At 42.9% G+C, this 19,553-nt stretch overlaps 1 protein-coding gene and 5 non-coding genes across 6 annotated transcripts in view; all 6 read right to left on the bottom strand.

Annotated features, from left to right (window-relative positions):
* Nucleotides 1-19,553, bottom strand: part of LOC117667840 (carnitine O-acetyltransferase-like) — a 64,926-nt gene that overhangs the window by 25,027 nt on the left and 20,346 nt on the right. The window contains exon 4 of the mRNA XM_034421451.3: nucleotides 1,686-1,739. Coding sequence (XP_034277342.2) covers nucleotides 1,686-1,739 — 54 coding nt within the window. The remainder of the gene's footprint in view (nucleotides 1-1,685; nucleotides 1,740-19,553) is intronic.
* On the bottom strand, nucleotides 5,571-5,642 carry TRNAC-GCA (transfer RNA cysteine (anticodon GCA)). Its single transcript has one exon. It is a non-coding gene; the product is annotated as a tRNA-Cys (tRNA).
* TRNAC-GCA (transfer RNA cysteine (anticodon GCA)) lies at nucleotides 9,607-9,678 on the bottom strand. Its single transcript has one exon. It is a non-coding gene; the product is annotated as a tRNA-Cys (tRNA).
* On the bottom strand, nucleotides 13,397-13,468 carry TRNAC-GCA (transfer RNA cysteine (anticodon GCA)). Its single transcript has one exon. It is a non-coding gene; the product is annotated as a tRNA-Cys (tRNA).
* Nucleotides 15,674-15,745, bottom strand: TRNAC-GCA (transfer RNA cysteine (anticodon GCA)). The gene has a single exon. It is a non-coding gene; the product is annotated as a tRNA-Cys (tRNA).
* TRNAC-GCA (transfer RNA cysteine (anticodon GCA)) lies at nucleotides 18,831-18,902 on the bottom strand. Its single transcript has one exon. It is a non-coding gene; the product is annotated as a tRNA-Cys (tRNA).

The raw sequence follows: 19,553 nt of genomic DNA, 5'->3' as shown, positions 1-19,553 counted from the left end.
TCGCCTCCTTTATGCCTTGTGTTTTAGCTACATTCGATGTATAAGACGCACCCAAATTTTCACGCTCTTTTAGGGGGGGGAAGTGCGTCTTATACTCTGAAAAATATGGTACTTCTCCCAGAGAGCTTCTGTGGCTCAGAGGAGAACAAGAACCCAGGTCTTCCCACTTCTAGTCTAGCACAGAAGCAAAATTTGGGATGCCATCAGACAGAAAAAAAAGTGACGTTGCCAAAACCTGCAAACCAAACTTTTACTGTGCCAAAGAAGATATTTTGAACAAGGCCGGTTAAAGTTGAAGACCGCTTCCAAAACAATTGGCTATAAATGCAGTGTGGAAAGGAAAGAGTTAAGTGTATGATAGCTGGGGAAGGGGGAGAACTCTAGGGTGCCCCCTTTCCCCTTGGGGTCCAAAGCACAGGTTTATTTTGCTTGGGGGTGACCTTCATCTCTGTGCACTCTGGCCCTCTGGGCAGTCGTGAAAGGAGGAGAAACATATCTGGTCTGGAAGGTTTGATTGTTCTCCACTTGCACAGGTAAGCCAGAAGATAAAAGTTTGGGGAACACGAGAACCCCCAACCAGTGGTGAAATGCAAAAATTTTTGCTACAGGTTCTGTGGGTGTGGCTTGATGGGGGAGGTCATGTGACTGGGTGGGCATGGCCAATTTAAAAAAAAACTTTTTAAAGCATTTTTACTACCTATTTGCCCGAACAGGTAGTAAAAAAATGCTTTAAAAAAGTAATGAAAAGGTTCCCACCATCCTGCGGCACAGCTGATCGTCCGAACCTTTTTTTTTTTTTAACTTTTTTAAAGCATTTTTCTACTACCTACCAGCTGTGCTGCGTGATCATTGGAACCTCTTTTTTTTTTTTTTTTTTACTTTTTTAAAGCATTTTTTTTACTACCTGTTTAGGTGAATAGGTAGTAAAAAATGCTTTTAAAAAGTAAAAAAAAAAAGGTTCCCACGATCGCGCAGCACAGCTGTGATCGTTGGAATCTTTTTTTTTTTTTTACTTTTTAAAGCATTTTTTTACTACTGCTTCTCCCGAACTGGTAGTTTTTATCACTACTGGTTCGCCCGAATTGGAGTGAACCGGTAGAATTTCACCCCTGCCCCCAACCCCTGAAATAGTCCATTTGGCAGTACAGAAAAAAAAAGGGAACTATAACTTTCTGACTCTGCCAGCTGCCACCCTCTTCCCAGTCCACTCTGTTCTTCACCCAGGAGCAGCAACACCCAAAGTCTCCTTGTCCCTGGGAATCACAGGCACATCTGGAGCCATTTACCATTTTTGACCCATTCAGGCTTCCCCAAGAAGGGTCCCATGCTCTTCCCAGGCAAAACAGCAATAGCACTTAGACTTATATACCGCTTCACAGTGCTTGACAGCGCTCTCTAAGTGGTTTACAGAGTCAGCATATTTGCCCCCAACAATCTGGATCCTCATTTTACCAACCTCAGAAGGATGGAAGGCTAAGTCAACCTTGAGCCTGGTGAGAATCAAACTCCTGTCAATGGGCAGAGTTAGCCTGCAATACTGCATTCTAACCACTGTGCCACCGCAACCAACTTCCTCTTCTAATTTCCACTGGAGATAGAATTTGTCTTCCAGATTTGCCCAGTGGGTTTCAATTTGCATGGATACCCCACGTACTGGGCCAGTAGATCCAAAGGAACTTACTCACCGGTCAATCTTTGCCTTGAAATCCAGCACACCCGCAATGAGCTTAGCTGCAAATCTGTGAGAGGATGAGGAGAAATGAAAAACAAGTTAGTAGTGCTTTATAATGCCTTGGTAAGACCGTATTTGGAATCCTGCATCCAGTTTTGGTCAACACAATATTAAAAAGATGCCGTGACTCGGGAAAAAGTGCAAAGAATAACAAAGATGATTAGGGGGCTGGAGTCTAAAACATTTGAAGCATGGTTGCAGGGATTGGGGTATGTGAAGTCTAATGAAAAGAACGACTAGGGGTGGCATGATAGCAGTGTTCCAGTATTTGAAGGACTGCCACAAAAGAAGAGGGGGTCAACAAATCGGAGAAATGTTGGAAATGTCATCAGACTCCAGGATCACATTACCATATGTAGTGGACATGTGCAGAAGCTAAAAGATATTGGACTAAAATCCACACATGGTTGGAAAAAATGACAAACACATTGACTTTAAACCAGAGATATTTTTATTAGGGATTTTACCAGAAATGTATAACAAAGAACTGAGATATTTAATTGTGAATGTTTTAACAGCGGCTAGAATTGTTTTTGCTAAAAATTGGAAAGGCGAGAAGATACCTACTGATGATGAAGTTATTAAGAAAATTATGGACTGTGCTGAAATGAGTAAATTGACATTTGAAATTAGAGAACAGGAAGATAAACAATATTATTTGATTTGGGATTTGTTCTACCAATGGCTAGGTAATAAAATATGAATATGAAAAATGAAATTAATGTAATGATAAAATATATGAAGTGTTTTCTTCTGGGAGTTAAGCCTTTGTAAAATAATGGTTAAATGAATATAATAATATGAAGGGATATATAAAACTGTAAAATAAGAGAAATTAAATAATTGGTAATTTTGGATATGGGATTGTGCACAAAAGAATTTTAACCGATCGACACACTGTCTGTGATTGTATTTGAATGATGGTGGTTTTATGTTTTGTTTTTGTTTTAAATTAAAAAAAATTCAAAAAAAGAAGAAGAAGAAGAGGGGGTCAACCTATTCTCCAAAGCACTTGAAGGCAGGACAAGAAGCAATGGATGGAAACTAATCAAGGAGAGAAAGGTTAATTATATTCTTCAAGACATTTTAATGCAATCTGGCCTCTGTTCTTCTGCCTGGTGTTTGTTACCAATTCCCCAAATATAGATATCCAAGTTTTTGTGGGGGATAAAGCTTCTTTTCACATGTTATAAATCTTACATCAGGCAAGATTTTGGTGATTTAGTAAAAAAACCAAAAGAGGCAAGACGATTACAATATGGCAATGCAGAAAGGCCATAGTTACTGTGAGGAGTCGATGGCCTATTTTGATTACTCCTTCATATTAAGAAAAGTCTAGAACAGTAATGGCTAATCTTTTTGCCGTCGCGTGCCAAAAGCGCGGGAGTGCGGGGGTATCGCGTGCGTGCACTCACCCATTATTCAATGCCCTCTCCACCCTGCCCCCTGTGCTCCCCCCGCTTTTGGCACGCGATGGCATAAAGGTTGCCGGTGGGCCCGGTAGGCCCTTTTTTCGCCCTCCCCAGGCTCCAGAGGCTTTCTTGGAGCCTGGGGAGGGCGAAAACGGCCTCCCCCACCCCCCTGGAGGCTCTTCGGAGGCCAGAAATGGCCCGCTTCCCGACTTCCGGTGGGCCCGGAAGGCCCAAAAATCAGCTGGCTGGCACGCGCACGCACACTGGAGCTGAGCTAGGGCAAAGTTCGTGTGCGCACAGATATGGCTCCATGTGCCACCTGTGGCACGCGTGCCATAGATTCGCCATCATGGGTCTAGAAGTTTAGAGCTCATTCTGAGCTAGCCTGCTTGTTTACACTCTTGGTTGGTTGCTGAACAAAAGAGAAGGCTGTGTGTGTGTGTGTGTGTGTGTAAATATCATGTAACTTCAAAGCTGTGAAAGTCTCAGGCTTTCAATTTCCACCTGGAGCCAGGTGCCAATCAGTGAAGGTCAGGTCTTCTAGTCTCCGTAACAGGGCCATGACATTCTGGTGCCAGGTCATGATCAAAACAGTAGGAATTCTGTTGTTTGCGGGGAGTTTCTGCATGAAATCTAGCAATAGATACTGTGCAAACTGAGTGCCCCCCCCCAAAAAATAAAATAAATTTCTGTTTTTGTTATTAAGGAGATCCTGGCAGTTTTTAAGACATTTGAGTACGGGTAGTTCTTGACATACGACCACAATCGAGCCCCAAATGTCTGTTACGAAGTGAAAAATTTCTTAAGTAAGTTTTGCCCCATTTCACGGCCTTCCTTGCCACAGTTGCTGAGTGAATCATTGCAGTTGTTAAGTTACTCACAGCTTCCCCATTGATTCTGATTGTCAAAATGTCGCAAAAGGGGATCACAGGACCCCTGCAGCCGTCATAAATATGAGTCAGTCACCAAGCGTCTGAATTTTGATCAAATGATCACGGGGACACTGCAATGGTTGTGTCAAAAACCGGTCATAAGTCCTATTTTTCAGTGCTGTTATAACTTTGAACAGTCACTAAACAAACTGTTGGAACTTGAGGATTACCTGAATTGTATAAACTGGTCACCCTCCAAAAATATTAATAATAAAATCTCTATAGTTGTTTTTATTAAGGAGTTCCTGGAAGTTTGTAAGAAATTTGAGTATTATTTTGGTTGGTATGTATGCTTTGTATATTATGCCTTTCAATCTGTTTCTTTTAGCTTAAATAAAGCTTAAAATCTCTTTATTTACTGGTGTGCTTATTGGATCCATAAGAACCAATCGCTTCAATACCTGATTATTGCCCTTATACATGGGAACATAAGGACTGAAAAAAAATCCAAGCTAAAATACAAGGCCAACAGAGAACAGAGTTATAACTCAGACAGCATTGTACAGGTAGTCCTCAAGTTACAACAGTTCATTTAGTGACCATTCGAACTTGACTTGTGACCATTTTTCACACTTACGACCATTGCCGCATCCCCATGGTCCCTGATCAAAGCTCAGACGCTTAGCAACTGGCTCATACTTATGACGGTTGCAGTGTCCTAGGGGTCATGTCATCCCCTTTCTGCGACCTTCTGATCGGGAAGCCAGATTCACTTAACAACGGTGTGACTAACTTAAGAACCGCAGCGATTCACTTAACAACTGTGTTGAGGAAGATCGTAAAATGGGTCAAAACTCATTTAACAAATGTCTCGCTTAGCAACAAAAATGTTAGGATCAATTGTGGTTGTTAAGTTGAGGACTACCTGTACCCCCCTTCTGGGTGCTCACAAGCCTAGAAATTAGAGGAATTTAAGGCAAGAATACCTATAAGGGATGGGACTATTCTAAACAGTGCAATTTCACAATTTCACGGACTCTTTCCTAATAGAAAATGATTTAGCAATGCAGTTTAAAGCTCAACTAAATAAAACACAATCCTGCCAACTCTTTTAAAATTTGGAAACTGAATTAAAGTACCCTATTAACAATGTTTTGATCATTTACCAACGGCGGTAAAAAGGTTGGGGAAAGGTTTAATATTGTTTTGGTAAAATTGATTTTCAAAATCTAGCTTTCTTTTTGGCTTCGTTGAAAAAAGAAGTCAATTGGTATTTCAGTCCTTTCCACTCACAATCCGAATTATTTTTTTTATTGCTACTGAATATTTCTTATGGAATTGATACATCTCTTTTCATGAAACGATACATAGACAGGTCGTGCTTAAACGCCATAATTACTAACCATGATATTGGCCCATGAGGTATATAGGAAAAGCCACGTTTTTGGTTACAAGTTGGCTTTCCTAATTTTACTATGTTGCTAGGATTAAACCAATTCTAAAAAGGAAACAAATCAAGTTAAAATCCTTTTTGGGGAAAAAACAAAAAAAAAGAGGGGGCACCCGGACTTGAACCAGGGACCTCTTGATCTGCAGTCAAATGCTCTACCGCTGAGCTATACCCCCAGCACATCCTATGTGGCTCCAGGAAGTTTACTCATGTATACTGGTTTGGTTACATATTTGCCTACCACAAACAAAATGAGTTTTAAGCCTTCCTCCCAAAGCAAACTTCTCCTCTTCCAGGTGTCAGCCCAGGAACAAATTTTTGCATATGCATTCACGTTGCAAAGTTTTTGGACCATGGAAAAAAAAGGCAGCCAACTCTTGACTTTTTAAAGAAGGCATCAGCCAGATTTAAGGAAAAAGAGGCCATCAAGCGCTCACAGACAATCTCACCAGGTCATGTATATTGCTTCCGGAGTCAAAGGTAATGCAGGTGGTTCTTGAGGTACAGTAATTTGTTTAGTTTGTTCAAAGTTACAACAGCACTGAAAAATGTGACTTATGACCGTAACGTTTCATAGTTACGACCTTTGTAGCGTCCCCATGATCAGGTGATCAAAATTCAATCGCTTGTCAGTCATTTCATATTTATTATGACGGTCGCAGTGTCCCCGGGTCATGTGATCCCCTTCTGGGACCTTCTGACGAGCAAAGTCAATGGGGAAACCAGATCCACTTAACAACGGTGGCAAGGAAAGTCGTAAAACGGGGCAAACCCCCCCTTAAAAAACATCTCGCTTAACAACAAGAGATTTTGGGCTCGACTGTGGTCGTAAATCGAGGACTGCCTGTACCAGTTTAAGAGGAACATGAGTAGAGGCATAAAACTGTTCTTTCTTTCTTCGTCTTTCTTGGGCGTAACCTGGAGGCATATTGTTGTCCATGTAGGGCGAGGACGACAATGGATATTTGATGTCACCAAATAGGATTCTTTTAATGTTCCCAACCAAGAACATTTGGAGGCTTGGGAGGACTAGAAACAGACATTTATTCAATCAATTCTTCTTCCTCCAATCAGGAAGGGAGGATAGGCCTGGAAGCCATCTTTTGCATTGGATCTTCAGGCCTGCCACATTTAGTGCTGGGAGGGGGGATTGTATGGAGCCAGGGTGATATGTAGTCATAATAACATTCTTTTCTCATAAAGTCAAGGACATCTTGCCCTGCGCCTGGAGTGGTGTGAGTGGGAGACATCTCCAGTTGGGAAGGTGCTTTGATTGGACCATGTGAGGACCATGTGGGTGCAGGGGAAGGGACTTGGACTTTCCTTTGGGTGGGGAAAACCTGGAAGCTTTCAGATTCGGGTTTTCCCAGATGTGCCAATATGACATCTCTAATAAAATGGAACTTTGAGGAACTTCAAGCCTCGGAGTCTTTTTTCGTTGGGGATGTTACTTGGAACCCTGACATTACCATAATTACAGGTAATCCTTGACTTTCAACTGCTCATTTAGCGACCGCTCAAAGTTACAAAGGCACTGAAAAAAAAGCGACATATGACCGTTCTCCACACTTATGACCGTTGCTGCATCCCCATGCGATCAAAACTCAAGACGCTTGGCAACTGACTCATATTTATTTATTTATTTATTATTTATTTTATTAAATTTCTATACTGCCCTTCTCCCGAAGGACTCAGGGCGGTGAACAGCCAGAGGATAAAACACAGAGATACAAAATTTAAAATAGATTAAAACAAATTAAATAATTTAGGCTGAATTTTAAAATACGGCTGCAATGACGGCTGATTATGACGGCTGCAATGCCCTTGGGTCAATGAGATCACCTTTTGCGGCCTTCTGACAAGCAACATCAATGGGGAAGCCAGATTCACTTTACAACTGGGATACTACCTGAAGAACTGCAGTGATTCACTTAACAACCGTGGCAAGAAAAGTTGTTAAATGGGGCAAAACTCACTTAACAAGTGCCTCGCTTAGTAACAGAAATTTTAGGACCAATTGTGGTCATAAGTCGAGGACTACCTGTACTTAAAACCCGAATTATCCTACCTCTAAGAATTTTATTTAAAAGGATTATCCCAGCATCCCCTCTTCTGAAAAAATTTCTTGGATGAGAAGTGAAACATCTTCAAAGGAAAACAATGGAAATCAAGTTGCCTCTTGAAAAAGAATCTCTGAGACAACCATGACCTGGATAACTGAGGATATTCATAGACATCCCATCTCCTATGTTTCCAGATGTTTTTATCAGGGGTGAAATGCTCCCGGTTCGGACCGGATCACCAGATCCGGTAGCGATGGAGGCGGGTAGTTTGGAGAACCGGTAGCAAAAATCCCTGCGCCCCCCCCCTCATGCCCAGCTGAGCCGCACGATCATCAGAGGCTTTTTTTTTTACTTTTAAAAGCATTTTTTCTACAACTTCTTCCGCCGAAAAAATGCTTTTAAAAGTAAAAAAAAGCCTCTGATGATCGCGCGGCTCAGCTGGGATCTCAGAGGCTTTTCAAAGCATTTTTGAAAAGCCTCTGAGATCCCAGGGGAAGAGGTGGTTAAAAAATTGCTTTGAAAAGGCTCTGACAATCCCAGCTGTGTTGCCTGATCGGCAGAGGCTTTTCAAAGCATTTTTTTGCATTTGCAGAAAAAATGCTTTGAAAAGTTAAAAAAAAAAAAAGTTGGCCACGCCCACCCAGTCAAATTCCCCCCCCCCAAGCACGCCCACAGAACCGGTAGTAACGAATTTTACATTTCACCACTGGTTTTTATCTATATATAAAAGATGTTGAGACTTTGGGAAAAAGTGCAAAGAAGAGCTACTAAAACGATTAAAGGCCTGGAGACTAAAACATATGAAGAACGGTTGCAAGAATTGGGTATGGCCAGTCTAGAGAAAAGAAGAATTATGGGTGACATGATAGCAGTATTCCAATATTTGAGGGGCTGCCACAAATTGGACTATACATCACTGGAGGTTTTTGAGAAGAGACTGGACAGCCAATTGTCTGAAATGGTATAGGGCCGTGATGGCAAACCTATGGCACGCGTGCCACAGGTGGCACGTGGAGCCATACCTGTGGGCACACGAGTGTTGCCCAAGCTAAGCTCCAGCGCACATGCGCACACCGGCCAGCTGATTTTCGGGCCTTCCGGGCCCACCAGAAGTCGGGAAACGGGCTGTTTCCTGTCTCCGGGGGGATGGGGAAGGCCGTTTTTGCCCTCCCCAGGCTCCTAGAAAGGCTCTGGATCCTGGGGAGAGCAAAAAACAGTCCTACCGGGCCATCACATGCCAAAAGCAGGGGAGCGCAGGGGGTCACACACATATACGTGGGGGGGGGCAGGGCGCATTGAATTATGGATCTGGGCACACACGTGCGACCCCCCCGCACTCCCCCCATTTTTGGCACGAGACAGCAAAAAGGTTAGCCATCACTGGTATAGGCTCTCCTGCTTGAGCAGGGGGTTGGACTAGAAGACCTCCAAAGTCCCTTCCAGCTCTATTCTATTATTCTTCTTCTATTATCCATCTACGAATAGAGAACCCCAGCTATGTGGGGAAACTTAAATACAGGTAATCCTTGACTTACAACCATTCATTTAACAAATGTTCCAAGTTACAACAGCAGTGAAAAGTGACTGACAACTGGTCAGTCACCCCGCACTTACAATCTTTGCAGCATCCGCAAGCTCATGCGATCAAAATTTGGGCGCTTGGCAACCTGCCAGTATTTCCAATGGCTGCAGGCATCCCGGGATCATGTAATCCCCATTTAGGACCTTCCTGGACAGCTTCCAACAAGTGAAGTCAATGGGGGAAGCTGGTTTCACTTAATGAGACGATTCACTTAACAACTGCAGCAATTCGCTGAACAATTGTGGCAAAAAAAGGGTCATGAAATCAGATGCGACTCACTTAACAACTGCCTTGCTTAGAAATGGAAACTCTGGTCCCAATTCTAGCCGTAAATCAAGATTATCTGTAATTTAAATAGCTTGTATCACACTTGTTCTCATAATAATAATTACTATTATTCCTTCAAGCTGTCAGTAGATTTCTTCCTACATAACATCCACTGTGTGTCTTCAGGGATTTTAAAATATAAATTGTTTGGAAAAATAAAACAAAATAAGGGGGCACCCGGACTTGAACCAGGGACCTCTTGATCTGCAGTCAAATGCTCTACCACTGAGCTATACCCCCAGCACACAAGTATGCCTCCCTTAATATCTAGTTTTGGATACTGGTTTTACTGCCTAGTTTCCTCCCATAAATTAATGACAAGGCAGGAAGAGGGTGTATTTAATTTTTGGTAGGCCAAAATTAGAAAGTCTGGTAGCCATTTCAATCCTAGCAAATTTTATTATAAGGCAATGAATAAATCTCTGCAAACTGAAGGTCACTTGATCAAATGTGTTTTAAACTCCTAGGACCTTCCATTATAGATCTCAGGTAACAATTTTGGAACAAAGAAACTTCAGCAGCACAATTGAGTGGGAGGTAACTGAACTCACATCTATCAAAAGAGGTCAGGCTTATCTCAAAAGGTTTGAACAAACACAATGGGCTTTTAACAAACTTAGTGTTGTTAACTGATAGGATACCTCTAATCTCCCCTTCTCCAGTGGTGGGTTCCTCCCGGTTCGGTCTGGTTCGGCAGAGCCAGTAGCAGTGACGATATGATGTCACCGAACCGGTTCTCCCCCCCCGCCCTCCCTCCCTCCCTCCCACGTACGTTATTTATTTATTTTATTTTATTTTATTTTATTTTATTTTATTTTATTTTATTTTATTTTATTTTATTTTATTTATTTTATTTATTTTATTTATTTTATTTTATTATTTTATTATTTTATTTATTTTATTTATTTTATTTTATTTTATTTTATTTATTTTATTTTATTTTATTTTATTATTTTATTTTATTTTATTTTATTTTATTTATTTTATTATTTTATTTTATTTTATTTTATTTTATTTTATTATTTTATTTATTTTATTTTATTATTTTATTTATTTTATTTTATTTTATTTTATTTTATTCAATTTCTATACCGCCCTACTCCCGAAGGACTCAGGGCGGTGCACAGCCAAACAATAAAACACATCCATACAAAATTTAAAAGTAGAATAAAATCAAATTAAATAATTTTGCCTCCGACAAATTTAAAACCCCGAACTATTTAAAACCAATTTAAAAATTGAATGTATAAAATACTAAAAGATATTTAAAAATTAAAAATCTTTTATGAAAGAGGAAGAAAATTAGGCCAGGCCCACCTGGTGAAATAATAAGGTCTTTAAAGCGCGGCGGAAGGTGCGCAGATCCAGGATCCTCCGTATCTCCGGGGGGAGCTCGTTCCAGATAGTAGGTGCCCCCACAGAGAAGGCTCTCCCCCTGGGGGCCGCCAGTCGACATTGTTTGGCCGACGGCACCCGGAGGAGCCCCTCTCTATGGGAGCGTACCGGCCGGTGGGAGGCTATTGGTGGTAGTAGGTGGTCCCGCAAGTACCCAGGTCCTAAGCCATGGAGCCCTTTAAAGGTGGTAATCAAAACCTTGAAGCGCACCCGGAAGACCACTGGGAGCCAGTGCAGCTCGCGCAGGAGAGGTGTTACATGGGAACGCCATGTCGCTCCCATTACCACCCGCGCGGCCGCACTCTGCGCCAGTTGGAGCCTCCGGGTGCTCCTCAAGGGGAGCCCCATGTAGAGAGCATTGCAATAGTCCGTTATTCTTACCTTTTATTTGGTCCCACCCCCAATCTATTGGTGCCTCCTGAGTCCCAGCTGAAGACTAGAGGGAAAAAAACTGTTTAAACTCTTGCCACGGGCTTCAAAGGGCCGTCCTACAGCTGATCAGTGTTAAAAGCAAACAAATGAGTCGGGTCGTAAGTGCGAGGACTGGTCGTAAGTGCGAGGACCTTCCAGAAATGACTCTGACCAGCTAGCCAGGCCCACCTAGTCACATGACCTCCAAGCCACACCCACAAAATAAGCCACGCCCACAGAACCGGTAGTAAAAAAATTTAGAACCCACCCCTGCCCTTCTCCATCCCAGACCTTCATTTGCATAACTATCCAGGCCTCTGCATGGCTTCTCCTTCAGCTCCCAAAAGAGTAGGCCTTATCATTAAATCAGTCTGAAAAGGTGCCCTAGACCAGTGTTTTCCAAACTTTTAAGATGTGTCAACTTCAACTCCCAGAATTCCCCAGCCAGAGCGTAACACCAAGTTTGAAAAAAGCAAGTTGTGTAGGTGTTAAAAGTCAACACATCTTACAGGGGTCAGGTTTGAAGTCTACGCATTTTAAAGTTGCCAACAAACACACTGATTTATAAATGTATGCGCACCAGTTTCCAAATATGGCACCCAGGATTTCACGACGCCTTTTGTGGAAGAGAACAATGATCTCCGTATTATTCTGGGATGCAATCTGAAGGGCTATGGTTTCTTCACAATGAAGCCCTTCTTAGCCGAAAATAGATTCTAAATATTTCATGGTTGGAAAGCAGAGAGTACAATTAGCATAGTAAGCAAGCTTTCCTTCCTAGAATCAAGACCCAGAGAAGATGATCCAGGTGATGCTGACTTATTTATTTATTTATTGGTTCGATTTATATGCCGCCCTTCTCCGGAGACTCAGGGCGGCTTACAATGCGTTAAGCAATAGCTTTCATACTTTTGTATATACCTGCTTAGTAGGGCTTTAGGCCCCCCCTAAGCGGTGTTCTTTTTTATACAAAGTCAGCTTATTGCCCCCACAATCCGGGTCCTTATTTTACCTACCTCAAAAGGATGGAAGGCTGAGTCAACCTTGAGCCTGGTGAGATTTGAACTAGCAGTAATTGCAGGCAGCTGCTGTTACTTAACAGTACTTTAGTCTGCTGCGCCACCAACTACAGGCAATCAACTTCATGAACAGTGAGCACCACCAAAAGATGGAATTTATCGGCATTGGAGAACAGCATTTTCCATCCCAGTCTTAAGGAAAGAGGATAACTCTTTGACAATGCTCAGAAAGAGGAACTGAGAAGGGCCTTGTCCCCTTGTTTAGGGAGGAAAATGGAGCTCCATTTTCACTGGCAGAGGTATCACAGGTTGGTCCTTTGCCGTTTCCAGGGCGGCCCCACGGGCCAGATCCAAGCACCCTGCGGGCCGAATTTGGCCCAGGGGCCTTGAGTTTGACACCCATGTTCTAGAATCTCAACATCTTTTTTACATCCTGGCAACCAAAACTGGATGCCGTATTCCGAGTGTGGCCTTACTAAAGCATTACAAAGCGGTATTAACACTTCACGTGATCTTGATTCTGTCTATTAATACAGCCTAGAACTGTGTTGGCTTTTTTGGCAGCTGCAGCACACCGCTGGCTCATATTTAAGTGACTGTCCACCAGGACTCCCAAGATCCCTCTCAGAGTTGCTACTATTGAGCGAGGTACCACTTATACTGTACCTGTGCATTTGGTTTTTCTGGTGGGATATCCAGGCCAATTAAAATACATTCCCCCACCCTACTCCAATCTAGTTCAAACGAACAGCTGTCTTTTAAAACGAAGGGAAGCCATTCATATTTATCTGCATGGATGGGAAAAATGGTTTTGAAATTCTTCCAGATTTCACCGTCTACCAACCCTCAGACCCACCCAAAAATTTAAATTACAGAGATATTCCTTCTTCCCCAAAAGGGGGAATATAGCTGAAAATGTTACCTCTTGATTGGCAAGCAACTAATCTCTATTCCGAAGACAGAGGAGTATGGGATGAAAACCTTAGCTTCAGATATGGAATCTGCTCAATATCTATTTTCTACTTATTCTAACAAAATATCTAGTTTGGGAATAATGTAAATGATTCTCTCCCGCCCCCCCCCCTGCCCCAAATAATAAAAATGGTTGTTTTCCCACCCTTAAAATTAAAAGGAGGGGGCACCCGGACTTGAACCAGGGACCTCTTGATCTGCAGTCAAATGCTCTACCACTGAGCTATACCCCCAGCACATAAATTATGCTCACCTAAGGTCTAGTTGTGGGTGTTGGTTTGACTGGTTATTTCTGTTCCTTGAATCTATGAGTAATTTTCAAATGTTACACCTATAATTCAACAACAACTTTCCCGGAGCAAAATGTCTGTCTATTATTTTGGGACACCATCAGGAGGACAGCCTGTACGGCGACTACATCTACATCGAACCTTCTAAGCTGGAAAAAATATCCTAACTTTCTATGGAGGTCCTCTTCAAGGGAAGATTGGGATAGGGAGCATAATTATTTTTCCATCAACGCCCTTCTTCAGACATAAACGGAAAACTCTTGGCCCTCCAGAGGATGCTGAACTACACGTGCAACCAAGATCCTAAATAGCAAGCACCAAGTAAGGTCTTCCTCGGGGCCTGGAGAATGTCATTTTCCACCCTGGTCTTAAGGAAAAAGGATAATGCTTTGATGATGCTACAAGAGGGGTTGGAGAGGACTCTACCCCTTGCTTGTGTGTGTGGGGAAACCTTTTAACCTTCTCCTGAGGGTCATGAAACATACAAGATCTCCCAGGCTTCCCACCACTCTGGAGAAAGGGCCTTGAGGAGCAAGTGATCCAAATCTCTTCAACATTGAGAAGACAAATCATCCCTTCATCCCCTCAGTATAGAACTGGGGAAAATCCAGGATCTCGCCCTGCTCAACAAGAACTTCCGGTTGCTTCTAGCCTAGCATCAATTTTCATTCTCCTTGGGAGATCAGGCTGACTTCTGGCAAGATACCCAGTTAAAGAAATTGTTTCAACTTTCAACTTAAATAAATAGTTTCAACATAAATTGTTTCAACTTCTACCCTCAAAAAAGGAAGCTATAGGGCACTGCACACTAGAACAACTAGACACAAGGACAACTTCCCCCCCCCAAATGCCATCACTCTGCTAAACAACTAATTCCCACAACACTGTCCATTTACTAAGACTGTATTACTATTATTTTTTTCATCCTTCCTATTACCTACCTCCTCCCACTTAATGACTGTAACCATGTTGCTTGTATTTTTACGATTTATATTGTTCTGTTTGTTTCCTAGTGTGATTTGATTGCTTATTAGTAACTGATGATTATCACTAAGTGTTGTATCTTACGATTCTTGATGAATGTATTTTATTTTTCTTTATGTACACTGAGAGCATATGCACCAAAGACAAATTCCTTGTGTGTCCAATCACACTTGGCCAATAAAGTATTCTATTCTATTCTATTCTATTCTATTCTATTCTATTCTATTCTATTCTATTCTATTCTATTCTATTCTATTCTACTCTACTCTACTCTACTCTACTCTACTCTACTCTACTCTACTCTACTCTACTCTATTATACTCTACTCTCTATTCTATTCCATTCCATTCCATTCTACAAGACTTCCCATCCCACTCCAATCTGGTATAAACAATGAACTACCTTATTTTAAAAAGAAAGAAACCATTCCTTTTTCTCACACATGGATGAGAAAATACATTTCAAAGCACGTTAGCTATTGTTTAAGCTCTTCGAAGTGTGACCAACAACCAATCCTTAGATCCAAATAGTTTAAATTAGAAAAAAATATTCCATATTCCTCAAAGCAGGTGTAGCTGAGAGTGGTATCTCTTGATTGGCAAGCAATTGACCTCCACTCCTAAAAGACAGGAATATAGAATTAAAACCTTAAGTTTTGGATATGGGATATGTCTCCATATTTATTTTCCAGTCATTCTAGTAAAAGCTATGTATGTAGTTTAGAAATAAAAAAGTACTGTGTTTCCGCAAAAATAAGACCCTGTCTTATATTTTTCTGCACCCCGAAATAAGCACTTGGCCTTATTTTGGGGAGGTCTTATTATTTGGGGGTGCATGGAGCAAGACGGGGCTCTTCTTGCTGTCTTACCTGATTTCCAGCTCTGTCTCCCTAACCCTAACCAGAGGAAATGGTGGGAACCCGCTGCGCATGTGCTTAAATATTTTGGGGAGGGCTTATTTTCGGGGGAGGTCTTATTATCCAGGGAGGTCTTATTTTGGGGGGTAATCCAACATGGTAATCCATTTTTTTTCATAAAGGACTTGAAATTATTCTCCTAATAATTTCTATTATTCCTTCAAGCTTTCAGTAGGAGTTATTTCTTCCTACATGACATCCACAGGGATTTCAAAATATAAATTGTTTGGAAAAATAAAACAAAAAGGAGGGGGCACCCGGACTTGAACCAGGGACCTCTTGATCTGCAGTCAAATGCTCTACCGCTGAGCTATACCCCCAACACCTAGGAAGGCCTCACCTAAGCTCTGTTTTGGATACTGGTTTTACTGGAAATTTTTGTTCCCTAAATTTATGAGTAATCACATTCAAATGTTACACCTGTAATTCCGTAACAAGTTCCCTGGAGTAGAACAATCCTCTTTATAATTCTGGGATACAGTCTGAATGGCAACAAAATTTTATCCATCGGACCTTCAAGGCTGTCTGAAAAAAAGGATGCTAAAATTCCATGGAAGCGCTCTCTACAGGAAGATAAGGATTGTGATCGCCAGAGGTGGTATTCAGCCGGTTTGCACCAGTTCAGGCGAACCGGTAGCACCGATCATGGGTGGCCACCCACCTGCCCTGGCTCCAAGTTGTGCTATTTGGGCATGTTTTCGATGGCAGGCGCATGCACGGAAGGCGAGTGTTCTGCCCCAGCTACGGACCCCAAAGAACGCAGCACACACAAAGTCCGTACAAACCTTAGTTTACTAATTAAGGACTACTAATGAGCTTTCTTAATAGTAGTTTGAACACAAGTACGGTGTAAATCAGTCTTTTCTGAACAAGGGCTGTTAATTTAACTTCATTAACAACCAACAAGAATCCAAAGAATAATAACTCAATTCTGAGGCACAGTATTTCAGATAACCGTAATCTTACTGTGGTTGGCAGAATGCCCAGAAGCAATTTGCAGAAAAACTGACGAGAAACAAGAGCCGAATCAAATGTTTCTAGAATCAAAACGCAAAGGAATATGAACGAAGTTGTTTCCTGCAAATTGCATCAGTTGTCGTCCTTCCTTAAATAGGCTAGGGGAGTGGCCAATAAGCCCCAAGCCTTACTCTCGAGGAGACCTCCTTCTGAGGAGCCACTCCTGCCTTTTAACAGCTCTGCGCGCTCATGCATTGAGAAGAGGCTCCTCCTCTTCTTCCTCTTCACTTATGGGAGCTTCTGGAGGTTCTGAAAGCCCTGGCTGAATCCCTGCCTCTGGCACCACATCTTCTCCAGCCTCCTCATTGTCTGACTCGAGCATCAACTGCACAGGCTGCTGGCGCAGCACCACACCAGCCTCCTCGCTGTCGGAATCAGCTACTAACTGCACAGGCCACTGACGGGCCACAACAGTGAGCAAGCAAAGCACATGCACGGACAGCGCACATGTGTACGAAGCGAGTGTGCACACACGTGGTGAAACGGTGGTGAAGGTAAATGAAATCCACCCCTGGTGATCACTAAATGTCTATGGAGATTCTCAGTCATCCAGGTCCTGGTTCAGCTTCAGCTCTTGAGCTGAAGAAGCTTCTTGAATGAGAAGCAAAACGTCTTCAAAGAAAAACCAGGAAGTCCAGTTGCCTCTCAAAAAAGCACTTTTGGGATAAGGACGGTGAGCACCATGTCTGCCATCAATGCCTTTCTTCAGACATAAACAGAAAAACCTGGGTGATAATGCTGAATTAGACTTGCAACTAAACCACCGAATAGCAAGCACCATCAAGATTGGCCATTCATCAATGCAGTGACTGGAGAATGGCATTTCCCATCTTGGTCTTAAAAGAAAGAGGATAACTCTTTGATGATCACCACCTGAGTCCTTCGGGAATAGGGCGGTATATAAATCCAATTATAAAATAAAATAAAATAGAATAGAATAATTGATGCTCAGAGAGAAGCCTGGGAAGGACTCTTGTTCATTTGCTTATGGAGAAACATTTTAATCTTCTGGCAACTTTGTCTAGCTTCTCCTGATGATGATGATGATGATGATGATGATGATGATGATTTATTGAATTTATATCCCGCCCTTCTCCCCGAAGGGACTCAGGGCGGTGAACAGCCGAGAATTAAAATAAAATACAATATAAAAGTTAAGATAATTAAAAATAAATTAAATTAATCGGCCTCCCAATTTAAAACCCCTAGCTATACAATTAAAAAACTAACCCATAAAACCTATTCAGGCCAGGCCGGCTTGCTGAAATAAAAACGTCTTCAGGGCCTTAGGGAAAGTGCGGAGATCCGGAATCAGCCATATTCCGGGAGGTAGTTCGTTCCAGAGGGCGGGTGCTCCCACAGAGAAGGCTCTCCCCTTGGGGGCCGCCAGCCGACATTGCTTGACCGATGGCACCCTGAGGAGGCCCTCTCTGTGAGAGCATATTGGCCGGTGGGAGGTTATCGGTAGCAGAAGGCGGTCTCGTAAATACCCTGGCCCTAAGCCATGGAGTGCTTTAAAGGTGAGAACCAACACCTTGAAGCGCACCCGGAAGACCACCAGGAGCCAGTGCAGCTCGCGCAGGAGAGGTGTTATATGGGAGCGCCATGTCGCTCCTGTAATCACCCGCGCGGCCACATTCTGGACCAGTTGGAGCCTCCAGGTGCTCCTCAAGGGGAGCCCCATGTAGAGAGCGTTGCCGTAGTCCAGGCGAGAAGTGACGAGAGCATGAGTGACTGTTGTGAGGCTCAAAACATCTCCCAAGGTTTCCTGCCACTCTGGAGAAAGGGGCAGTGAGGAGCAAGTGGTCCAATTCCCTTCAACATTGAGAAGGTGAGTCTTCTCTTCGTCACCTTTAGAACTGGGAGGAATCCATGCTCTTGGCCAGGGGTGGGTTTTGCTTACCTTTACCATCGGTTCGCCGCACGCATGCCCGCTCGCTTCACGAGCAGTCCATGCATGCGCCTGGCCTTCCGTGCATGTGCTTTGCTCGCTCGCGTGCCTTCCGCGCATGCACCTGGCCTCAAAAACATGTCTAAATAGCATGGCTTGGAGCCCACAATCACCGTTACCGGCTCATCCGAACCGGTGCGAACCGCCTGAATACCACTTCTGGTCTTGGCTTCATCAGGAAGGACTTCAGGCTGCCTCCGTTAGTTTAACATTGATTTCCTTTGTCCCTTAGCGCAGGGGTCCCCAACCCCCAATCTATGGACCAACATTGGTAAATCACTGCAGTTTGTAAGTTAGTAACCTGGTTGTTAAGTGAATCTAGTTTCCCCCTTGACCTTGCTTGTCAGAAAGTCGCAAAAGCGGGTCACATGACCCCAGAACACCTCTGGAAAAAGGAGTAAGGAACAAGCCTTTTAGTGGAGGAGGGGAAAAAAATAAGGGGGCACCCGGACTTGAACCAGGGACCTCTTGATCTGCAGTCAAATGCTCTACCGCTGAGCTATACCCCCAGCACATAGGTAAGCCTCACCTGAGGTCTACTTTTGAGTACTGGTTTTACTGCATGTTTCTCTTCCCTAAATTTATGAGTAATCGTTTTCAAATGTTACACCTATAATTCCACAACAATTTTCCCGGAGCAGAACAACCTTCTGAGATCTAGTCTGGGAGACAGTCTGAAAAGCACTGTCTTTTCCATCAGACCTTCTAATCTTCAAAAAAGGTCCTAACTTTCAATGGATGGTCTCTCTGGGGGAAGGATGGCGAGCATCACTTCTGCCAATAATATGTCTTCAGATATACACTGAAAAGCCTGGCTGGCGTTTGCTGAATGACACCTGCAACCAAGATCCTCAATAGTGAGCATCACCAAGATAGGACATTCATCAGTGTCTGGAGAATGGCATTTCCCATCCTGGTCTTAAGTAAAGAAAATAACAGCAATAGCACATAGACTTATATACCGCTTCACCGTGCTTTACAGCTCTCTCTAAGCGGTTTACAGAGTCAGCATATTGCCCCCCAACAACCTGGGTCCTCATTTTACCGACCTCGGAAGGATGGAAGGCTGAGTCAACCTTGAATCCATTAGGATCGAACTGCTGGCAGTGGGCAGAGTTAGCCTGCAATACTGCACTCTAACCACTGCGCAACCACTGCTT

Source organism: Pantherophis guttatus, chromosome 2 (genome assembly GCF_059756535.1).
Source record: "Pantherophis guttatus breed Tessera chromosome 2, ASM5975653v1, whole genome shotgun sequence".
Lineage (NCBI taxonomy): Eukaryota > Metazoa > Chordata > Lepidosauria > Squamata > Colubridae > Pantherophis > Pantherophis guttatus.
This window is presented reverse-complemented; position numbering and strand designations above follow the sequence as displayed.